Source organism: Mastigoproctus giganteus, chromosome 5 (genome assembly GCF_048544385.1).
Source record: "Mastigoproctus giganteus isolate SK-2022 chromosome 5, ASM4854438v1, whole genome shotgun sequence".
NCBI lineage: Eukaryota > Metazoa > Arthropoda > Arachnida > Uropygi > Thelyphonidae > Mastigoproctus > Mastigoproctus giganteus.
This window is the reverse complement of record NC_143579.1, coordinates 152,094,400-152,116,428: the sequence shown is the minus strand read 5'-3', so window position 1 is coordinate 152,116,428 and position 22,029 is coordinate 152,094,400. Positions and strand designations below refer to the sequence as shown.

At 37.4% G+C, this 22,029-nt stretch overlaps 1 protein-coding gene across 2 annotated transcripts in view; it reads right to left on the bottom strand.

The window, feature by feature from the left end:
* Nucleotides 1-22,029, bottom strand: part of Osbp (oxysterol binding protein) — a 494,514-nt gene that overhangs the window by 300,222 nt on the left and 172,263 nt on the right. For both annotated transcript variants that reach the window (XM_090374241.1, XM_090374242.1), the window contains one exon: nucleotides 13,943-14,111. In XM_090374241.1, coding sequence (XP_090230367.1) covers nucleotides 13,943-14,111 — 169 coding nt within the window. The remainder of the gene's footprint in view (nucleotides 1-13,942; nucleotides 14,112-22,029) is intronic.

Sequence of the window (22,029 nt, the reverse complement as noted above, 5' to 3'; positions counted from 1 at the left end):
GAAGCTCAGCTTGACAGTGATCATCAACTACTCTACCAATTTTAACATCATCTGAAAATTTAGACATCACACCCTCTATCCCTTCATCAATGTCGTTTATGAAAATTAAAAACAACAGTGGTCCTAATACTGATCCTTGGGGAACCCCCCACTTCTTACATCAACCCAGTCTGAGGAATAGCCATTTATCACAACCCTCTGCCTCCTGCCCTGAAGCCATCCTTCTATCCATCTAAGGATTTTCCCAGTGATTCCAACCTGTTCCAGCTTATAAAGCAACCGCTCATGTGGGACTGAGTCAAAAGCTTTGCTGAAATCTAAAGAAACAATGTCGAAATTATTCCCTAAATCCAGCTCGTGAGTGACCCTTTCGAAATAGCGAACCAGATTTGTTAAACATGATTTTCCCTTTACAAAACCATGCTGAGTATCCTTGAGAATTTCAATTCAATCCAAATGATCCTGAATTCCACCCTTGATCATTGCCTCCATGATTTTCCCTGCTACTGAAGTCAGACTGACAGGTCGATAATTTCCAACTTCACTTTTAGAGCCACCCTTATGTATGGGAGATACATTTGCACTTTTCCAATCCAAGGAAATCTCCCCAGAATCTAGTGATGCTCGCATAATTAGCCTCAATGGTTCAATGCACTCGCTTGCCGCCTCCCTTAAGATTATAGGGTATATTCCATCAACTCCAGGAGCCTTACTGGTCTGTAGGCTCGAAAGTTTTTTCATTAAATAATCTTGTGAAATTTCAATATCATTAATTACATATTTTTTAACTTCGCTCCGACAATTTCCCATTGCAACAAATCGTTTTTCATTTGTAAATATCGATGCAAAATAACTGTTGAGTTCATCTGCAACGGCAGCTGGTGTATTTATTACTATCCCCTTTCCCTTATGTAAAGGTCCGATCTGGTTTGTCCTGCTCTTCTTGGCATTTATATATGTGAAGAATTCTTTATCCCCCCCTCTTTGCTCTGTTTGCTAGTGATTTCTCATAAACTGCCTTTGCCTGTCGAACCTTTTCTGTGGCTCTATTGCACATCACCTTGTAGCTGTTATAGGCTTCAGTACTTTTTATTGCTCTGTAACCTTTCCATGCCACCTTTTTCTACTCAAGTAATGTGGCAACTTCACTATTCATCCAACTTGGAACCCTTCTCGTAAAGTATTTTTTTAATGGTATATACGCTTTCAAGGCATCTGTGATTAATGTTTTAAAAGTGTACCACAGTTCAATTGTATTCATTCTCTGTGCGATATCTACCCAGAATTTTTATATTTATTTTATTTATTCTGTGGATAGTTTATAGTATCATTATCATGATATTTCACATTATTTGGCCTAAGTGTTATCATGAGGGCAACAATCTAAATCTGTTCTTTTATTGTCATTTAAATTTATGGTACAGCTGCCTTTTACTTCAAACATTCAAAATTTTTATTTACAAATTATTTCCACATTATTCTTTTTCTCATTTTTTTTTTCTTTCCTGTCAGTTTTATTTTTCCTTGTGTGAGTATTATTTGCCTTTTGTTGAACTTATCCTTCTTACTGTCCTGCTTAATTCACCACACACACACACACACACACACACACACACACACACACACACACACACACACACACACACACACACACACACACACACACACACACACACACACACACACACACCTCCGAACCCTGATTACATATCTATTTTCAATTATAGTATAAGTAATGGTCACATGGTGCAAGGCTGAACCAGCCAAAAATATAAAAAATTTTAAAAATAATAATAAAATAAGAAAATAATAAAATAAAATAATAAGAAAATTTAAAAAATAATCATAATTAATAAGAGAAAAGGAAATAGACAACCTATGCGTTTCCCTCCTCCCGTAGATAATTATTCAGCTTTGAATTTCCCCAAACTGTCAGCTTCTACCATCCATGTAAATAACATATTCCAGTAATTTATAACTCATTGGCTAAAATAAAACTTCCTACAATCCAAACTAAACACCCCCCCACCTAACTTGAAATTATCGCCACTAGTTCTAGAATCATTTATAACCATGAAAATTTCGTCCTTAGTCATTTTGCTTATGCCTCTCAGGGCCTTAAACACCTCAAGTTTCCTCTAAGGTGCCCAGTTTCCAAGCTCTGCAACCCACATATTCGAAGTCTTTCCTCATGTGGACGCCCTTTTGTCGATCTCACCAGACGAGTTACCCACCTTTGGATCCTATCAAGAAGCACAGTCTTTCTTTAGGTGCGGTCTCCATATTTGAACACAGTATTCCAAGTGTGGTCTAACAATAGCCTTATATAATGGGATTATGATGTCCTTATCTCTACTAGAAATTGTTCAAAAAATCATTTATAGGACACCATGAGCCTTCCTTGCAACCAGTCTGCAATTCTCGGAGAATTTCATGTCTGATCGTATCCTAACACCCAAGTCCTTTTCCTCCACTACTGGCTTTAGTTCAACTCCGCCAAGTGTATAAGTTATTTTGGGGTTACTGTTCCCCAGATGCAATACCTTACACTTTGTGGATTAAAGCATAGTTGCTATTTTTCTGACCATCCCTGAAGTCTATCTAAGTCACTCCAAAGAAGCTCTGCTTGGAGGTAATCATTAACTACTCTATCAATCTTTACACCATCTGCAAATTTAGACATCACGCCCTCTATTCCTTCATCGATGTCATTTAAGAAAATCAAAAACAACAGTGGTCCGAATACTGATCCTCAGGGAACCCCACTTCTTACATCAACCCATTGTGAGAAATAACTATTTATCACAACCCTCTGCCTCCTGCCCTGAAGCATCCTGCTATCCATCTGAGGATTTTCCCTGTGATTCCAACCTCTTCCAGCTTATAAAGTAACCACTTGTGTGGGACTGAGTAAAATTATTTGCTGAAATCCATATATACAATGTCAAAATTATTCCCTAAATCCAGCTCATGAGTGACCCTGTCAAAAAAAACATCTAACTAGATTTGCTGAACATGATTTTCCCTTTACAAAACCATGCTGCATATCCTTCAGAATTCCATTTCTATCCAAATGATCCTGAATCCAACTTTCTTCATTGCCTCCATGATTTTCACTACTACTGAAGTTAGACCAACCAGTCAGTAATTTCCCACCACACTCCTAGAACAGCCCTTATGTATTGGAGATACATTGGCACTTTTCCAATCGAACGGAATCACTCCCGAGCTCAGTGATACTCTCATAATTAGCCTCAATGGTTCAGTGCCCTCACTTGCTGCCTCCCTTAAGATTACAGGGTAGAAAGTAAAGTGCAGCCATTATCAACCCACTGCAGGATGGAAGCCTCAACAATTCATGCTGAGGGAAACGGACCATAATCTGCCATGCTGGTCCAGTGTGGGTTGGCAGATCAACCGTATTCAGCAGTCAGGGGCTAGAACCCCGGTCTACTCAAAGAGCGTGTGCTACTGCACTCCCGCTTCTGACCACTCAGGGTGTATTATTGTTTATAGGGTTAATATTACTGTTTATACATTCATATTCATAATTATTTGGTTATAAATTGTTCCAGGTCTGACCATGTGCATTATACATACCTTCATCACTGTGGCTTGAAAATGTAAAAAAAACAAATTCTGCTCTGTGTAGGCACCTCTTTCCACAATGGCACTCAATGATGATGGATTTGGAATATTTGCCAGTTATATTTTGCAGCCCTTTAGCTGACCAGAAAACAGCAAGGGCTCCACACATTATCTGTACCGCTTGTTCGATGCAAATGGATAACGTGATTGGTGGAACAAAAGAAAAAAAAATTGATACCACCTGCCATACACATGATATGGAGAGAGAGCCAAGAGACCACAATGGTGATTGTTACTTTTGCAATGTGAATGGAACTAGATTCTTGGTGGCAAAAAAACACAACATTGTTTATCCGAATCTAGATTCAGCAATAGAACAAATCACTCATAATGACAGGATGCCAATTCCAGTACCTTCACATCATAGACTAGATTCTTTAGAATACAAAATGGAATGCAATGAAAGTGAGATTGTTGCAAACCAAGGAACTTCAGCCAATCCTGAGCATGCATTGAACGAAAGGACATCTAAAGGATCATAGACTAAGCAGAAAACACTTGGTTAAGAAGAATGTCTCAATTTCAAAGAAGAAATTAAGCTATGGCAGCATTTTTATAGTAAATGGTCTGCTATGCTACTGCCATGATACAATGGCATTTTTAGGGAATTATGACAAGTACACATCAGATCAGTATGTTGCCTCTTCATCAACTCCTCACAATGAACTTTGAAAGTGATTCTCTTGAATAACGAAAAACAAAGGATCCATCCCCCACTGCCCTCTCTATTCATCTAACAGAGTGTAAGCTCTGGCTTACTTAATAATGAAAAATAAAAGATATATTAAAATTTTGGATACTATACCTAAATATAACTTAACTTAACTCAGCAACTACTTATTTAAATATGCCAACAAATTGAATAATATAGAAACAGGTAATTAATTGTGTAGGAAAGGCAAGGCAAAATTCCCAGAAAAGAAGTGAACCCCACCCACAGAAGATCAGGCCAGTTTCCCCCGAAAAGGCTGAGCAAAGGAATTATACAGTGCTAGAGTTAGATCGTCAAGGGTGAAAGGATTAACTGGGAATTAGACAAAAATAAGGGGAGGAGAACTGAGAACATAATCTAGTATATAAGGAATTGCTTGGAGATAAAAGAGAGTTAGTGGTTTTTTGATGGTGATAAGAGAGGGGTAGTAGTTGGGTACCGGGGAGTATGCTGTAAGGAGTTATAGATCAATAAAAATTAGTTGGAGTGTGTGCAAGATAGGCAATTAGGGAGTTTTGAGTGGAGTTCGACTAGCTGAATTAAGGATATGTGAAAAGCTATGAAAACCACAGTCCAGCAACAGGATTCTGATCGGATAGTCCAAGGGAAGGAAGAGGATGCATAAGAAAGGAATCCTGTCAGAATTTAAAACCTGAAATGGAAAATCTTCCTAAGATTATGGAACTGGCCCAACCTGGAGAAGGGAAAAACTAACTGTAAGTAAGCTTTATTCATATTATGTCTAGATCAGGGATATTACCTGAAGACAAGGAGTAACCTTAATTTGGAACTAAGAAAAAGGCACTGTGTTCTTGTTATCTAACGACTCTAATTAAAATGTAAAGAAAAGGGAAATTTCTATCTAATGTCTAGATTAACACTGAGGATCCGTGCTGTGAACTGTAATTTGAATAAACTTTGGTAATTGTGCATCCAAAGGGGTTTACAGGCCACAGACATTTTTTGTTTGTGTAATCTTTATTATCTATAGAAATAATGTATAATCCCATGCCTGAAACCTTTATATTAAATAGTTGAATTTATATTGGTGTATGCTTTAGTTTGTCTCACTCTACTCCAGTTAGTCCAAGGCACCTGGATACCTATATGCAGTCAGTGGCCCAAAAGGTAACTTAACGTTACCTAAATAAATAATAGTAGGTGAATATATATATATATAAAGATTAGCTATATATATATAGAAAAGGGAACGCCAACAAGAAACATACTATACCACGAAGAGTACAGGGATGACTCCCAGCTGAAATCCCCCCCCCCTTGTTTGTCACTAAAAATTTTGTATCCTGTCACACTGCAATTTTATTTTAATTAAACATGATTTCGAAAAGAACATCAACATTATAAATTTTTTTTAAAAAAAATTCATTCCATTTGACATTTCACCTAAAATCTATTATTTAGGTACCACTTGTCTCTGTGCAGTGGGAGTGGTTTAGAACAGAGTAATTGTAAGGCAGAGTTCTGTGATTGGGGATAATTATGGAGGCGTATTGTTTCTAATTGTTTTGTGTCGTCAAGGGGGAGGGATGCTTAGCTTAGGCAGGGTGTTTACGCACAATCCCACTGTTTTAAAATCGGAAAACGAGTTCCTGATTTTAAAACAGCAGCAAGTGGGGGGGGATAAACACCCTAAACCAGTGTTTCCCAACCTTTTTCGAGTCGCAACCCCCTTTTATAATAGCCAAGTAACCTGCAACTCCCACCACATTTGCAAAAAAAGGCATTTTTAATAGGGTAAAGAAAACATATTAAAAATAGATTTTTCAGAATATAATTCTAACCTAATATTTAATGCAATGGTTGTACTTGCATCTGGGCAACCAGCTTCAAAATTCGCGGCTGAGTGTTTGTTAAAGCCAACCTCATGTCGTCCTCAACTTTGTCTGTTTCTTGCCTTTGTTTTGATATGAAACAGCATTTAAAATCCACTCTTGCAGAGATATGTAGAGGCAAATGGAAATAGAACTCAAAAGGCAAGCATGGTGATATTTGGATATGACTGATACATAGCACACCAGAACTGAGTCAGCAATTTTTCATAAAACAAATTACATGCCGAGGAATCGTTCCACAGATTCAAGAATTCATCCTGTACTTCATCGGGAATGCTGGCTATATTCAGGGAAGCAGAGAATGGGTTTTGTACCAGTGCAGCAGCTTCTTCTTCTGTAAGCTCAAGAAAGTATCGCTGAAATTCCTTTTCAAGGGAATTAAGGTGCCCAGTAATCTCCTCCTTCAGATTCTCATCCAGATTCCTCTACCACACTGGCGAGTTTTTCAAACATGGCACTGTTTCCAAGATTTACTTTCCGACGCCAGTTCTGCTGCTTGGATACAAATGCCTGAAGATTGTCTTGAAATTGGATAATGTGTTTGTTTCCTTTCCCTGAAGTTTCAGATTCAGCTTATTTAGCTAGTCTAAAATGTCTGTTAAGTAAGCAACTCTTTAACTCTTTTCTTCCAAGCTTCATCATTAAAGTAAGACACAAGGTCATGTTTCCCTTGCACTTCTAGGAACAATTTGATTTCATCTTTCAACTCAAAGACACAATTGACAACATTTTCTTTCAACAAACCAGCGTACAGCAGTGTAGAAAAGAAGAACCTCATGATCAGAATTCACGTCTTTACAGAGTTTTTTAAACAGATGGGTGTTGAGGGTTCCAGATTTGATGTAATTCACAATTTTGATCAGAGACTCAAGTACCTCTTGTAGAGGAGCTAGAAGAGTCTTACTGCCAAGAGCATATCGGTGAATCATGCAGTGAATGCCCTTTGCTTGGGGAGCAAGTTCTTTCACTTTTGTCTGAAAGCCTGACTTTCACCCTAGCATAGCTGGTTCTCCATCTGTACAAACCCCACAGACATTTTCCAACTATAGTCCTCCAGTTTCAAAAAAGGTAATTATTTATCTTCTCCATAATATGAACTCTTCTTTGATGTCATCTGAATGAATATATTTCAAGAAGACATGAACTTACGTCTGTTGATACATCAACTTGAAAAGAAAACAATGGAGAAACTGATTTCATTCAAAACCTGCTTTTTCACGTCTACGGACATATCACCTCTGAATAGTGTCATTGAAATGCACCTCTGAATAGTGTCATTGGACAGAGATATTTGTTGCATCTCTATCTCGCTTGCTTCCCCAAAAATTAACTTCACTATCTTCAACGTGCAGGGTTTGATGACCCTCCAATCGTGTAAGGTTTTTTTGTTCGGCAATTTCCAATGCAGCTTCATATGATGCTTGCACTGCTGCTGTGCTCTGTTGCTGAAAACTTCCTGTAGGATCAAGTCTCTGACGTCTGAGACCAGTTTCATGGTGTCGAAAGAACTCCAAATCCTTTTTAGTATGCTCTGAATGCTTTGTCTCTAAGTGACATTTTAGTTTTGAATGTTTCATAGATTCAGCACTGAGAATGACACTGCACAAAATGCATTGTAGCTTCTCTATGCCATTGCTGATCAAGGTGGTAAAGCCAAATTTTAGATAGTGTTCTGAATATTTACATTTTTTCTCCATGGGTACGGATTTAGCACTGACAGCACGGACTGATGACGACCTACTGACATGCTTTAGATTTTAGAAAGTACAAGCAGTAGCTAACCAATGCTCAACAGCACCAACTAATGCCATGATAGGTTTCTACCATGGCACCAACTAAAAGTGGTTGACTATTGGCAAACTAAGCTCGCACCAGTTTGCATTAGACGGCCCATCACGGACATTATTGAATCAGATCATTGCAAACATGGCAGCATCAGCAAAACATACAGGGTAATCTTCAACTGCATTAAGAGAGCGTCTCACCTTTATTCGACAGTCTGTTATTCACACATCGAGACATCGGTTAAAAATGAATATTGATATTGAATTTTGCATCATAGTGAATATTCTTTTCAGTTTACTATTCGTAACATAGAATTTTATTCTAATGATAACACTGCATTTGTATATTTTATTTTTAGGGAGTGAATCAAGGTCCACTGCGGTGGAAAATTGAAAAAATATTAAAGGCCCGCCATAGCAAATAATTAAAATAATATAAAATGTTTAATATGTATGAATATGGCAGGATTTTAATATTTTTTAAGTATCAGCTGCAGTGTATCTTAAGTCACTTCCTTTCATTTATCAAAATCAGTGTTACAACCACTAGCATTGTAGTGTAGCCATATGCCATATTGAAATAAATAAATTTCCTATAAAAATAATTGCAACTAAAAATAACCGTAGAAACCTCCCAGAAAACCCTTAGGGTTGCGACCCACAGGTTGGGAACCCAGCCCTAAGCATATCAACCTAGGAGGGCAGGGGGCGGGGAAAACAGTAAGTGGCACCTGCCAATCACTGCCTTCTTCCAGATTTTTAGTCGAGGTATGCAGTGGTACCCAAGATCTGAATTTTAACCGAAATTTCATTTCAAATGACAAATGAAATTTTTCAGATAATAAAAAAAAAATTAACTCGAATTGTTTGGACTGCTGAAATATCAAATGAAACTCATGGCAAATAACAACCTTCTACTTTCTCATTAATTCATTCAACATAACGCTGAATGGATTAAGTTAACAGCACTTCAAGCCCTAGATGAATAATCATATAACTATGGAATATCTCATAACTGACATCAGATGTTTTCAGAATAAAATAAACAAAATTTTAGATAATGATGTAATGGGCCAGTAAATTTAGTAATGTTTATAGTATATTACAAACGAAAACAAGAACACTTATTCCCATTTTTAATTTTATAAACTATTAAACTCCAGATCCCCCCCCCCGTGATTAGGTGCGCTTTTGTAGAACACTACCTGCACACGTGACAGCCCTGCAACACTCACTTGGCACTAACCCTTAAAAACTCCATAAAAATCCTTCCCTCCTGGGCAAAAGTAACTTTCTCCAATGATTGTAATCACTGTCCAAAGTCATCTCCCTTCCCCACCAAAGAACTAAATGGGACGGTAACTTTGCCTTTATTTCCATAAATATTTTTGGGACTGGTTTGTATAAGGAAAAATTATGTTTATTGTCTCCTTAGATGAATGTTAGTAGCAGTGGTGAGCTGTAGTTGTTGTTGTTATTTGGTTTTTAGGAACATTAGCAACTAAGGCCATATTGCTCCGAGGATATGCTGTGGTCATTCCCTGACCTTTTCGCATCCTCCGTATTTGGTGGTCACAGGCTCGAACCCTGGTCTAATCAAGAAGCGTGTGCTACGCACTTCTGCTCCTGCACACCTGGCTATGGAGGCGCCGTGAGCTGTAGTGGGCTCGCGAGAGCCCATTGTTATTTTTTTTTGAAAATTTGCAAGCCCATTGTTGAGAAGATCATTTATTTTACAAATGAAATTCTTGAATGCAATTATTGAGTATCCAGAGACGAAACTACGGTTCGGTGAGCGGGGCACCAATCCCAGCATTTTAACAGTGCAATCGATCGGTTATGTATTTTAAAATTGCTTAATTTTTGATATAATTACAGTCGGACCTCTGTTTAATGAACTTCTTTATAGCAAATTTTTTTGATTCCCCTTGATAATTAAATTTTAAATAGTTTCCGTTGAATGAAGAAAATTTCCATGTAACGAATGGATTAGGAGAGAACTTTGTATGCCTTGTTCTGACCTCTGGCCTTTAGGCAATTTAGGTAATTAGAAAGCATGAATTAAGGGTGAAGGGGATTACCGTTTCACAGTGTTAGTGGTGTCCATAAAACCTATGCAGTCACATACCGAGAAGTCGCGCTCATCAATCTGCTTTCCATAGCCAGTCAGAGGATTAAGAAAATTCCCGACATGGATAACAGCCTCTGGTCAACCTATGTTGTGGTTCCTCTTTACTCCGACAAACAGGCATATGTTTTACGGAGAAGTGAGTGATCCACACCTTCCAGTAAATTTCTCTCGTCTATGTTTACTTGGTCACAGTAGCTGAATATCCCTGTGATTCCGACATTTTGCAGAGTATTCAAACTAGTGACAGTAGCAACATAGAGGGAAGTGGTGTGGTTGAGGCAACTAAGATATATAAACTTTACGAAGATGAAATGTTGGCAGATTTTGAAACTTTACCAAGCTTTTCACTGTGTAGAAAATGTTCTAAAATATAATAGCATACAGGCAATAATTAAAAAAAAAAACTGTATTACCAATCTCCAAAAAACTAGTGCGAATTAAGGATGATTGCTAAAGAATTTGATGTGGAAACTATAAAGATCGGTCGTGTGTTCGAGACACGATGAGCAGCTTGTAGCTTGCGAACGGCAACTGCGGGTTGGAGGAATTAATCCGTTTTGTGCAACCATTTTGAATCAGAAGTTAAATATTCCGGATTTTCTTAAATTAACACTAATGATCAACATCCTGCAGGAGCTTTCTTATCATTCAGAAGCTTTACAGAATCACAATGGTAAAAGCATATAAATTAATAATCCGAACTATCAATGCTATTGCTAATTTGAAAAATTCTGAAGGAAATTATTATTATTATTGTTAACAGCTACAAAACAGCAAACAAACGTGCCTGAGGGTGCAGCTACAAAGCATTATTACACAGCTTCAAAGCAGAAGCTTGGAGTATACATTTCCCAAAGTAAAGAGAAAAGTAAATGTACATAAGAAGTCTAGTGAATTGAAATGTACAGATAAAATAAAACTTAATAAATAAAAGATTTGATTTGATTTGATTTTGGTAGTTGTTGGCGCATCGGCTTCTGTGGCCATATTGCACCTCCCAAGGTTTTTGCAGTACTTTGATCCAAGCCTGAGGCGGGAATCGAACCCGCGACCTTTGGATTGCCGGGCAGGTACTTTACCCACTCGGCTAGCCCGGTCGGCAATAAATAAAAGTAGGACTCATCCATCCTATTTAAGTGAACAGGTAGGAGTAAGGCAGAGCACTGGTATTTCTTCACATACATTACAAAATCAGAGTCTTAGAACTTGCAAGAAGAGTCCATTTTAAATCAGGTAACGGATGAGGTTAGCAATTTCAGTTGCCTCTTGAAGTGTCCAGGGGTGTCAAATATCTCCATATGTGCTTTGTTCATTGATCTTGCAGTCCTGTTATAGAAGTTATAGTATCCATAATTTGTTCTCGCATAGGATGGTTTCAGCAGTGGATAGTTTCTTAACGCTCTTGCCGGAGCATTGAAATTTATTTGTGAGACGAGATGAGGGCAATTCAGGGTACCATTTAACGGCTTTTTATGAAGGTAAAATTGAGAGCATGTTGAAGTGGAAAGAATTTGAAGGGATCAAAATCGAAAGCAAAAAAAATTACCATGTGACAGGTTATTAAATGCATTGTTTTATCCTTAATGGATAAATTATTAATGCAACCAGTGATTTTAAATTAAATAATGAAAATGACGATACCATTGAAAGAAATTTTAAACATATGCTACCCGAAATCATGGAATGTGAAAGAACTTTCGTGTCGGTGGCAAGACGGTGAAAACCTAATAAGAAATTTGTTTTCTGATAAAATATGATATAAAAATTAATGATTTTAGAGATTTTGTCAAAGACAGTTTATCTTCAAAATCAAGTGAAATTCCCTTTCCAATTAAAAAAGCCCAGAAATATCCTTGAAATCATTGCGATTAGCTGTGCTAAAGCTGAGTGAGCTTTCAGTGTAATGAATAATATTGTGACAATTAAATACGTTGCAGATTATGATGACCATACATTTAAATGGAAAACCACTGCTTCAATTTGATCCGGATCGCTACGTCAGATCATTCCTCTGTAATCATCGCTCAGCTATTGAGAAAAGCAGAAGATCGACAACAAATATTAATAAAGAAGTAAATTGGCAATTTTTAGAATAAATTTTTCTTGAATATTTGGGAAATAATTTTTTTTTCATGTAATCTGTGATTTTTTGTGTCCTTTTTCTAGAAAGTTTGTTTCTTATGTAATATTTGTTTTTATATTGTGGAATGTTTTGTGATAGTTTTTATGTTGTTTGTGATATGGGAAATATTTCATGTTATTTTTTATTCGCAATATTAAAATTTTATCATGAAAAAAATGTATCCATTATATTTCCCTAGTTGTTAAAAAAAAAAAAAAAAAAACGAATAAAAAGTTGCGCATGTGCCGAGCACGTGCGGTAGATGGTTTATGCGAAACATCCTTCTCATTTCTTTTAGGTATTTTGATTTGTACATATCGATTACGAAATAAAAGAGCTTTTTTATGTAAATATTTTATTGCTCATGCACAGATTTTCATAATTTCTAGAAGACAAGATACAATGAATTTATGATAACTAAAGTATGAGATGTATACTTGTGAGTGCAACGTATCTAAATATCTCTGTAAAATAGCACAAACTGATGTACCGATCTTGTAGTTGAAGCGACATACGCAGCTGTTAGGGGCACCTAACAATGGAATGTAGCAAAAATGTGAGATGAAAAAAGAAATTGTTGACAAATATTTGTATTGTTGCAATCATACTTATTGCAGTAGTAACGTCGGGAAGCATGATTGTGACGTCATACTATCCAAAAATTCTAAAAATTTAGAAATCCAGACAATGTCATATCCGGTTATCATTGTAAGGCGAGACATGACAACCAGGTTTTTTTTTTGGATAGACCTAGGAATGTTTTACCCATTCACTTATATGCATAGTTAAGGAGATATTAAGCCGTGTCTGTCCACCCCCTAAATCCAACCGACTCGAGACATCATAGCGGTCACAAAAATGCATCACACGCTCTAATCACACTACTAGTGGTGCAAGCGTGGGAAGTGCCTCTGATGGAAGCAGATAACGTCACTTCTGTAACCGATCAAATTTACTGGGCAGAAAGTCGGAAAAACTGCTAGCCCATTGTTAAAATATTCACAGCTCACCAATGATTAGTAGCAATTGTTTTTGTATTTTGACCATCACGGTAACACAGCAGTTCCATCTATTGTCTGTATTTTCTAACAGCTCATCTTCAAATTTTCTCTCTACTCACTTTTCCCTTTCACCCTGAGAACCAAAGAAACTTTGTGTGCATAGAACTGCATCTGCGCATTAATAGCAGATGATTAACAAGATTTGTTATGCATCATCACATGCATACAGCACACGCAGATGTTAGCAAGGTTTGGGATGCATCATAGGTCTCCAACCAATCAGCTTTCCTGCTCAGCATATATATCTTCTTGCACAGGACTAACAAACAACTCTTCATTTGTTCATGTTTCCGGATCAGTATCCCACAAGCTATGTGGACTTTTAGATCTCCTGGGATTATTTGCACTACTTTTTTGTGATTCATGATTTTGCAGATTTTTCTAAAAAGTAACCTAGATGTAACTTTCTCAGTTAATTTCTTTCCCATTTGGATTACAATCAATCAAGAGTTCACCCCACAATAAACTGCAATGTTTTATTCATTTAAATTTCTTTAAATTAATAAAATTAAATCAGAATTCATGACTGTATAAAAAGTAGAGAGTTTTCTTATAATTTCTTTTAATGTTTTCTTTTCTTTTAAATATATTAATCTGATTAAAAGGGGCACAGATAATACTGGTTACATACCTGGTGAATTAACTGCAGCTTCTTTTGCTGCTCTTTCTAGATGAGAATGTTGTTTGGCTAGCTGTTCTACCATCTCTTCTAACCTTAATCGCTGTTCATGTTCATGTTGCAGCATCTTTTGCCACTTTCGCCCTTGAGTCTGAGCAAGTTCTACATATTCACTGCATGCCTACAAATAAAAAAGTTAGGTAACATGCACATTGCGTTATACTTCAGGCTGATTCCATTTTTCTTAAATTAATTTAATTGAAATTTTTGATTTTCTGCAATTAACCAAACTGCAAAAATAATTCTGCTTTGAACTTTTTACGGTATGTATATTATTAATTACTAATTAATCATATACATACCAAACACTACCTCAACTTCAACTCAATTCAACACAATTTTTTCTAATGTTATTTACTTATTTCCTCTGAGGTTTTAATAAAAACTGAAATACATTTTGTATTATCCAGGGTTAACCCATTTGTGAGTAGGCACACACACACATATATGTGGTGCTACCCAAAAGTTCCCGAAATGTATTTAAAAAATAAATTAGACCCACCCTGGGTCTTATTTGCTGCCGTCACCTTCAAAGTATATATGGACTTCGTCACTTTCGAGGTGGCATAAAGTCAAGTTGAGAATGGTTGGTTGGAGGATAGATGTGTGGAGTTTGCCTTCAGTTACTGGGTGGGTGGTTGACTGAACAAATTTCCGTCTGTTGTTGCTGAAAGAGGTGTTTCAATAAATTCAAGGAAGAACCAGACAAATTCTATGATGGTATGGATGGATGAAGAATGTATTTTTTTTATTTATTTATTTTTTTTTTCCTTTTGGCTGATGCTTTATAAACTTACTTTCTTGCATCATTTGCCACTACTAATTCATAACAGAATTTGAGGCCCCACATGCTGAGCAACCCAAAGCATTTTCAAATTACTACTTAAAATATTCCAAGCTTCTTCAGCATAGCGGAAATTGAAAAATGCAGGAATAATTGTGGAGTTGGGTATGAAGTTCTATGAGAAGTGCAGACACGATGACAGGCCAGCTCGTGGGATTTTGCCAAAGGTAAACAGGAATTTTGCTAGCAGGGATAAGGAGGTGATTATACTGTTGTACAAAGTCATGGCTAAGTCACATCATGAGTTCTGTATACAGGTCTGGAGACTTCATTTTAGGAAGGTTATAGATCTGCTGGAACAGGTTTAGAAAAGGGCAACAAGATTGATGAAGGGAATGAAATGGTGTTCTTATCAAGGCTTCAGTTCTGCAAACTGCACAACTAAAGCCTTTATCCAGCATCTGGAGACTAAGCACCTGCAAGGAGAGCTGATTGAGGTGCTTAAGTTCTTGGGTAAGCTCAATACTGATGGTATTCTTCCTCTTACTGAGATACACACAAGGTGGCATAAATTCAAACTAAAGAAGGATATTTGTAGAGCATGCGTTCAGCCAGCAGTTGGGTGGTAGTTGGAACAAACTTTCATTTGTGGTGTCATGGAGTGGGTAGTTTGAAGAAATTCAATAAATAACTAATCCCATTCTTGGAGGGAATGAATGGGTGAGGTGAGCAGGGTTTTCTTTTTTTTCTGATGATCTATAAACTTGCTTTCTTGCATCGTTTGCCTATTAATACTCAAGCTGGCCAAGAACTGAACTTAGTGGCTGCAAAGTAATAAATGAAGGCTCAACAAGAGTTCACAATCACCTTAACCTCATAGTAATATCTGGTTCCTATAACATCAACACCAAACCTGAAACTCATTTTGAATCTGATCATGATCCCACTGCATTAGAATTAGTATTAGCAAAGATCACATGGCTCAAGGAAGCTTATGGCTTATGCAGCACCAGCCAGAAAAAAAAAAATAAATAAATAAAATAATAATAAGAAAATTTTTAAACATAAATAATTAATAAAAGAAAGGGAAATAGACAGCCTATGCATTTCCTTCCTCCCACAGGTAATTATCCAACTGACCTCTGAATTTCCCCAAACTGACAGCCTCTATACCACCCATCCAATTAACTTATTCCAATAATTTATAACTTGCTGGCTAAAATAAAACTTTCTGCAATCCAGTCTAAACATCTCCCCCTCCCCCATAACTTGAATTTATGGCCCTCTAGTTCTAGAATCCTTTATAACCGTGAAAATTTTGTCCTCATTCATTTTTACTTTTGCCTCTCAGAGCCTTAAACACCTCAATCAAATCTCCTCTAAGGTGCCTAGTTTCCAAGCTCTGCAACCTACATATTTGAAGTCTTTCCTCATATGGAAGCCCTTTTGCTGATCTCACCAGGCAAGTTATCCATCTTTGGACCCTTTCGAGAAGCACAATGTCTTACTTTAGGTGCGGTGTCCATACTTGAACACAGTATTCAAAGTTCTACTCTAATAATAGCCACATATAATGAGATTATGACATCCTTATCTCTACTAGCAAATGTTCAATATATCATTGATAGGACACCATGGGCCTTCCTTGCAACTTGTCTACAATGCCCAGAGAACGTAACACCCAAGTCCCTTCCCTCCACTACTGGCTTCAGTTCAACTCCATCAAGTGTATAAGTTATTTTGGGGTTAATGTTCCCCAGGTGTAATACCTTACACTTTGCTGAATTAAAACAGCTGCCGTTTTTCTAACACTCCCTGGTGTCTATCTAGGTCACTCTGAAGCTATGCTTGGCAGTCATCATTAACTATTCTACCAATTTTTTCATCATCTGCAAATTTAGACATCACGCCCTCTACCCTTTTATCAATGTCATTTATGAAAATCAAAAACAACATGGACATGTGTTTTTGTAAGGCGGCACCTGGAATGTCAGTTCATCTCTGCCTCATATCTCTGTGAAGAACAGTACCACTGTAGAAAGGCCAGAAATAAGTAGTGTATGTTTGTGTGTATTATGTGTGTTCTGTTGTTGTGTCTGACCGCTGGGTAGCCAAGCGGTCAGACACAACAACAGAACACACACAATCAAAAACAACAGTGGTCCTAATACTGATATTAGGACCACTGTTGTTACCTCTTCTTATATCAACCCAATCTGAGAAATAATCATTTATCACAACCCTCTGCCTCCTGCCCTGTAGCTATCCATTGTAATCCTATTACAACTTACAATACTTTCAAATCTCCAATGCTGTGAAAAGGAGAGTCATCATCTTTCCTACCGTTTTTGAACTAAAAAAAAAAAAAAACAGACAACCCAGAACTGGCCCTGGACTAACTAGATGGTTGCACAATTACAGAACGTTTTCAGTGGTAAAACAGGTCTCTATCTCTGCTAGAACTAATGACTGTATGGTCTCTTGAACTGAACTACAGCTTCAAGTGCAAGCAATCCCTTCACAAAGTGGAACCGGTCTAGCAGCACAGCACATCACATAACAGAATGCAGTACTCCAGGGAAGAAACTCAGGTCTCAAACCAAAAAAAGAACATACAAAAAATATATTAACCTTATTCAAAGGCAAATTTATACATTCTGCCCCTAACACTGAACTAAACTTCAGCTTTATCCAGCTGAAATGATCAATGATATAGCCAGAATTCAGAAATAACACTATACAACCATATAATCATCAACCAGAATTCATTATTGGTACAAGCGATAAGCTGCTTTTCCCATCCATATTGACAGCAACTGTTTCATATTATTAATTCCCTGCTTCCACCATGCACTACTTGCATGGATAAAGTCCTACCCTCAGTGGCATTTCATTGTAAAGTGCCTCACTGCATTATATTCTTATATACTCTGTCCTACCAGTTCAATTTCACCCTCTCCCAAAGAGTGTTCCTTACTAGCTGGCACAAATAAGTTCTTATTTCACTGCCTAAAACAACAACACCAAGCCAGCAAAAGCACTATGGACTAACATCCACTCATCCATCATCTCTCAAGCTGATGGAAAAAGTCCTCCTACCACACATAACACATCACTTTCTACCATAACCACCAAAGTAACTCCAATATGCACTGTCCATTTTCTTCCATAGCCAGCAAAGTAACTTCAATATGTATGGTTCATTTTTTCCATAACCAAAGTAACTCCAATATGTACTCTCCAACAAATCAACCTTCTCGCAGTCCACTCTTCAATACTATATAAGAGAATAAATAACAGTAGTCCCCTCTACTGGAGAAGTGTTATTTATTCAAAGTAGCGCAATACCTGGTATCTCGTTGTGAAGGCAGCCAAAATATGAGATAAAATTAAATGCCTTTACACTACGTATGTAGTTAAATTTATGGGTAAACTATGGTGTATCTACACCGATATTATATAGTTAATTTAAACCCATATCATATTATGCCTTGCACATTTAATCTTAAAATACTCTTCAATACTAAATGCATTCAAGTCCAGAGCAGAAACAGAGGTTGTTCATGCTAACACTGAGACTGCATTCGACAATCTAAATATTACAGCTCTTCTGAATCTATTAAACAATTTCTTCCAGATAAATTGTGATGTCTTCATTTTTCTACAATCACTCCTACAGAACAGTGTGCCTCAACCTCACTCACACTGTAACTCACTGTAACTAATTCCATATTCAATACCAGAGATGATAAAATTACTTATGCCAATGATGTAAAGCTTTTAATGGAAATACCACCATCAACTAACAAAAGAGTGATCACAATAGTCATCAACAACAAGCTCATAGTTCTCTCCAACATTTTGGCCCAAAACTTGGCTCTGAAAATCCATGATTATAGTTTTCTTTCTGAAACAGCCTCCCACACTCATACAACCCTCACATGGAAATCATAGCAATTCCAAACTTGACAAACCACAAAGATCGTAATATAACTTTCAACACCATTCTAAGATGGATTGCTGGGTGGCTGCAGAACAGAAAGCAGAGGGATGTGATTAATGGATATTCTTCAAATTGTGCAATATCAGGTGAGGGTCCCTCAAGAATTGGCTCTTGGACCACTGTAGTTTCTTAATTTCATAAATGACACCAACAAAGGGATAGAAGGCATGGTGACCAAATTTACAGCTGACGTAGAGATTAGCAGAGTCGTTAATGATCAGTGCCAAGCAGCACTCCTTCAGGATGACTTGAGCAGACTACACAAAGATGGTCAGAAAAGTGGCAGCTATTTTTTAATGCTGCTAAATGCAAGGTCTTACATTTGGGCAATAGCAACCCACAAATAAGTTATACACTTGGTGGGATTGAATTAAAAACAGTGGAGGAGGAAAGAGATCTGGGAGTTACAATACAGGTAGATATAACGTTTTCTAAACAAAGTAAACAGGGAAACAGGAAAGCCCGAGATGTCCTATCGAAGATTTATCAAACATTATCCTGTAGAGAGAGGGAGGTCATAATCCCACTGTATAAGGCAATTGTAAGACCACATTTGGAATACTGTGTTCAAGTAGAGAGACTTAATCTGAAAAATACATGGAGCTGCTTGAAAGGAGTCCAAAGATAGGCAACTCAAATGGTGAGGTCGGCAGAAGGACGACCATATGAGGGAAGACTCCAATTATGCGGGCTTCACATCTTGGTAACCAGGAACCTCAGAGGTGACCTGATTGAGGTTTGGGAGGGATTAGTAAAATGAATGAAGGTGGAATTATCACTTTTCTAAACAATTCCAGAACTAGGGATCATAAATTTGAATTACATTTCTTGAAGTAAAGATTAGTTTGTAGGAAGATTTCTTTAAGAAAGCAAGTTGTTGATTGCTGGAACAAGTTGCCCTTGCAGATAATTGAGATTGACAGTTTGAATAAATTCAAAGGCCAACTGGATAGTTGCCTGTGTGAGGAGGGATGCATATTTGTATTTTCTTATCTACTTGTTTTTTGTTTTTTTTGTTTGTTTTGTTTTTTTTGCCAGTGCAGCAAAAGCCTGTTGCATCTTTGCACTACATGGCAAATACTATTACCAATCTTAGGCTCGACAGTCACAGTCAGATCATATCTATATTCTCCATCACAAGCATCAGGAGAGCCCTCCAGAAATCCACATCAGATCACAATTAGAGGCTTTTGCTGACTTATTGTTGTTGTTGAGTTTAATAACACAAGGGATACTGAGGTTTTGCATCTGTTTACAATTTATTCACATGGAGAACATCATTAAAAATGTTAAATTATATGCTCCTATATAGGACAATATGTTTTAAATACATTAAAAGTTCTATATTTGCTTCCTTTCCTAAGAAGTGAGATAAATCTTGTGAGACATTCAACGTGGAGAGTGACTGAAAAGTGTTTGACCGGATGGTTGACTGTAAGGGACAATCAACCAGAAAATGATGGACCGTAAGTTGTCTGTGACAGGATGAGCACTGAGGTGGGTTTTCTCCAAATAATAGATAGTGATGAATATGATGAGTGTGTCCAATTCTGAGTCTTCCCAATACCACTTCCTCGGTCTGTTTTGTCGGAAGCAGTTTGTTATTTGGTTTTTAGGAGCATTAGCAACTAAGGCCATATTGCTCCGGGAAATGTGGTGGTCATTCCCTGACCTTTCCGCATCCTCCGTATTTGGTGGTGACGGGCTCGAACCCCGGTCTAATCAAGAAGCGTGTGCTACACACTCTTGCTCCTTCCAACCTGGCTACAGAGGTGCCTGTCGGAAGCCAGAGAGCCACAGCTTTGGTTCTTGCTTTATCTAGTATTGCTGTTATTTAGGTTTTTTTTTTTTTTAGGAGCATTAGCAACTAAGGCCATATTGCTCCGGGATATGCGGTGGTCATTCCCTGACCTTTCCGCATCCTCTGTATTTGGTGGTGACGGGCTCGAACCCCGGTCTAATCAAGAAGTGTGGGCTACGCACTGCTGCTCCTTCCCACCTGGCTATGGAGGCACCTCTTTATCTAGTAAAGTTTATTGTTGATCTGTGACCATTTGTTGTAGCGTGCTTTGCGAATGATAGGCTTATAGTCTGTGAAAGGAACCTGGGGATGTTGTAAGAAAGCAGGTTCAGATTGTTTAGCAGCAAGGTCAGCACTTTCATTTCCCAGAATGGCCAAGGAACTATGAAAAACTGATTGACTGATTTGGACACGCTGCAGGAGAATAGCTGTGAATGAATATATTTCAAGATAGGATAAGAAAGATGAGAAATTCTTCCTTCTGGCAAAGACAGCACTGAGGGAGTTGGTGTAAATTATGGTAGGTGAGATGGTAAGCTCAATAATTTTACAAAGTGCTAACTTGATGGCATATATTTCAGTAGAGAAGGAAGTACAGTATTCATTTCAGATATAACTAACAACAGTGTGATCATGTTCCAGAAGAGGAATATAAATAACAATGCAGGTTAGGGCAAAATCACAAATTTCACAATTGACACCAATGACAACAAACTCCATACCTCACAGAAGAAGAATCAGTTAATGCAGACCACTGAGCTACTGTATTCCCCTGAGCAGCATATTCTCCTAATTAGACAATTAAATTTTTATAAATAACAAGACTTATCCCAGAGTAATTATTGTAGACATTCAGTTTTTCACGTATCACACCTCAATTAGAGATGCAATAAAAAAAATGCTGTACATCATGAATATGATAATTGCATAAGAGAAACTCACAAAAAGTAAACATTTTTCATCTGGGATGGGAAATAGTAATAGTATTCACCATATAGTGCACGGAAGCCACAGGCCTTTGCTGCACTGAAAAAAAAAAAAAAAGTAGAGAAGAAAACACAAATTATATGCATCCCTCTTCAAACAGACATCTAGTTGGCCTTTGAATTTATTCAAAATGTCAACCTCAACTACCTGTGAGGGAAACTTGTTCCAGCAATCAATGACTCGCTGGCTAAAAGAAAACTTCACAATCTAATCTATACTTCAAGCAATGTAATTTGAATTTATGACACCTAGTTCTGGAATTGTTTAGAACAATAAGAATTCTGCCTTCATTCATTTTACTAATCCCTCCCAAACCTCAATCAGGTCACCTCTGAGGTTTCTAGTTACCAAGCTCTGTAGCCTACATAATCAGAGTCTTTCCTCATACGGTCATCCTTCTGCCAAACTAACCATTTGACCCTTTCAGGCAGCTTGATGTCTTTTTCAAATGAGGTCTCCATACT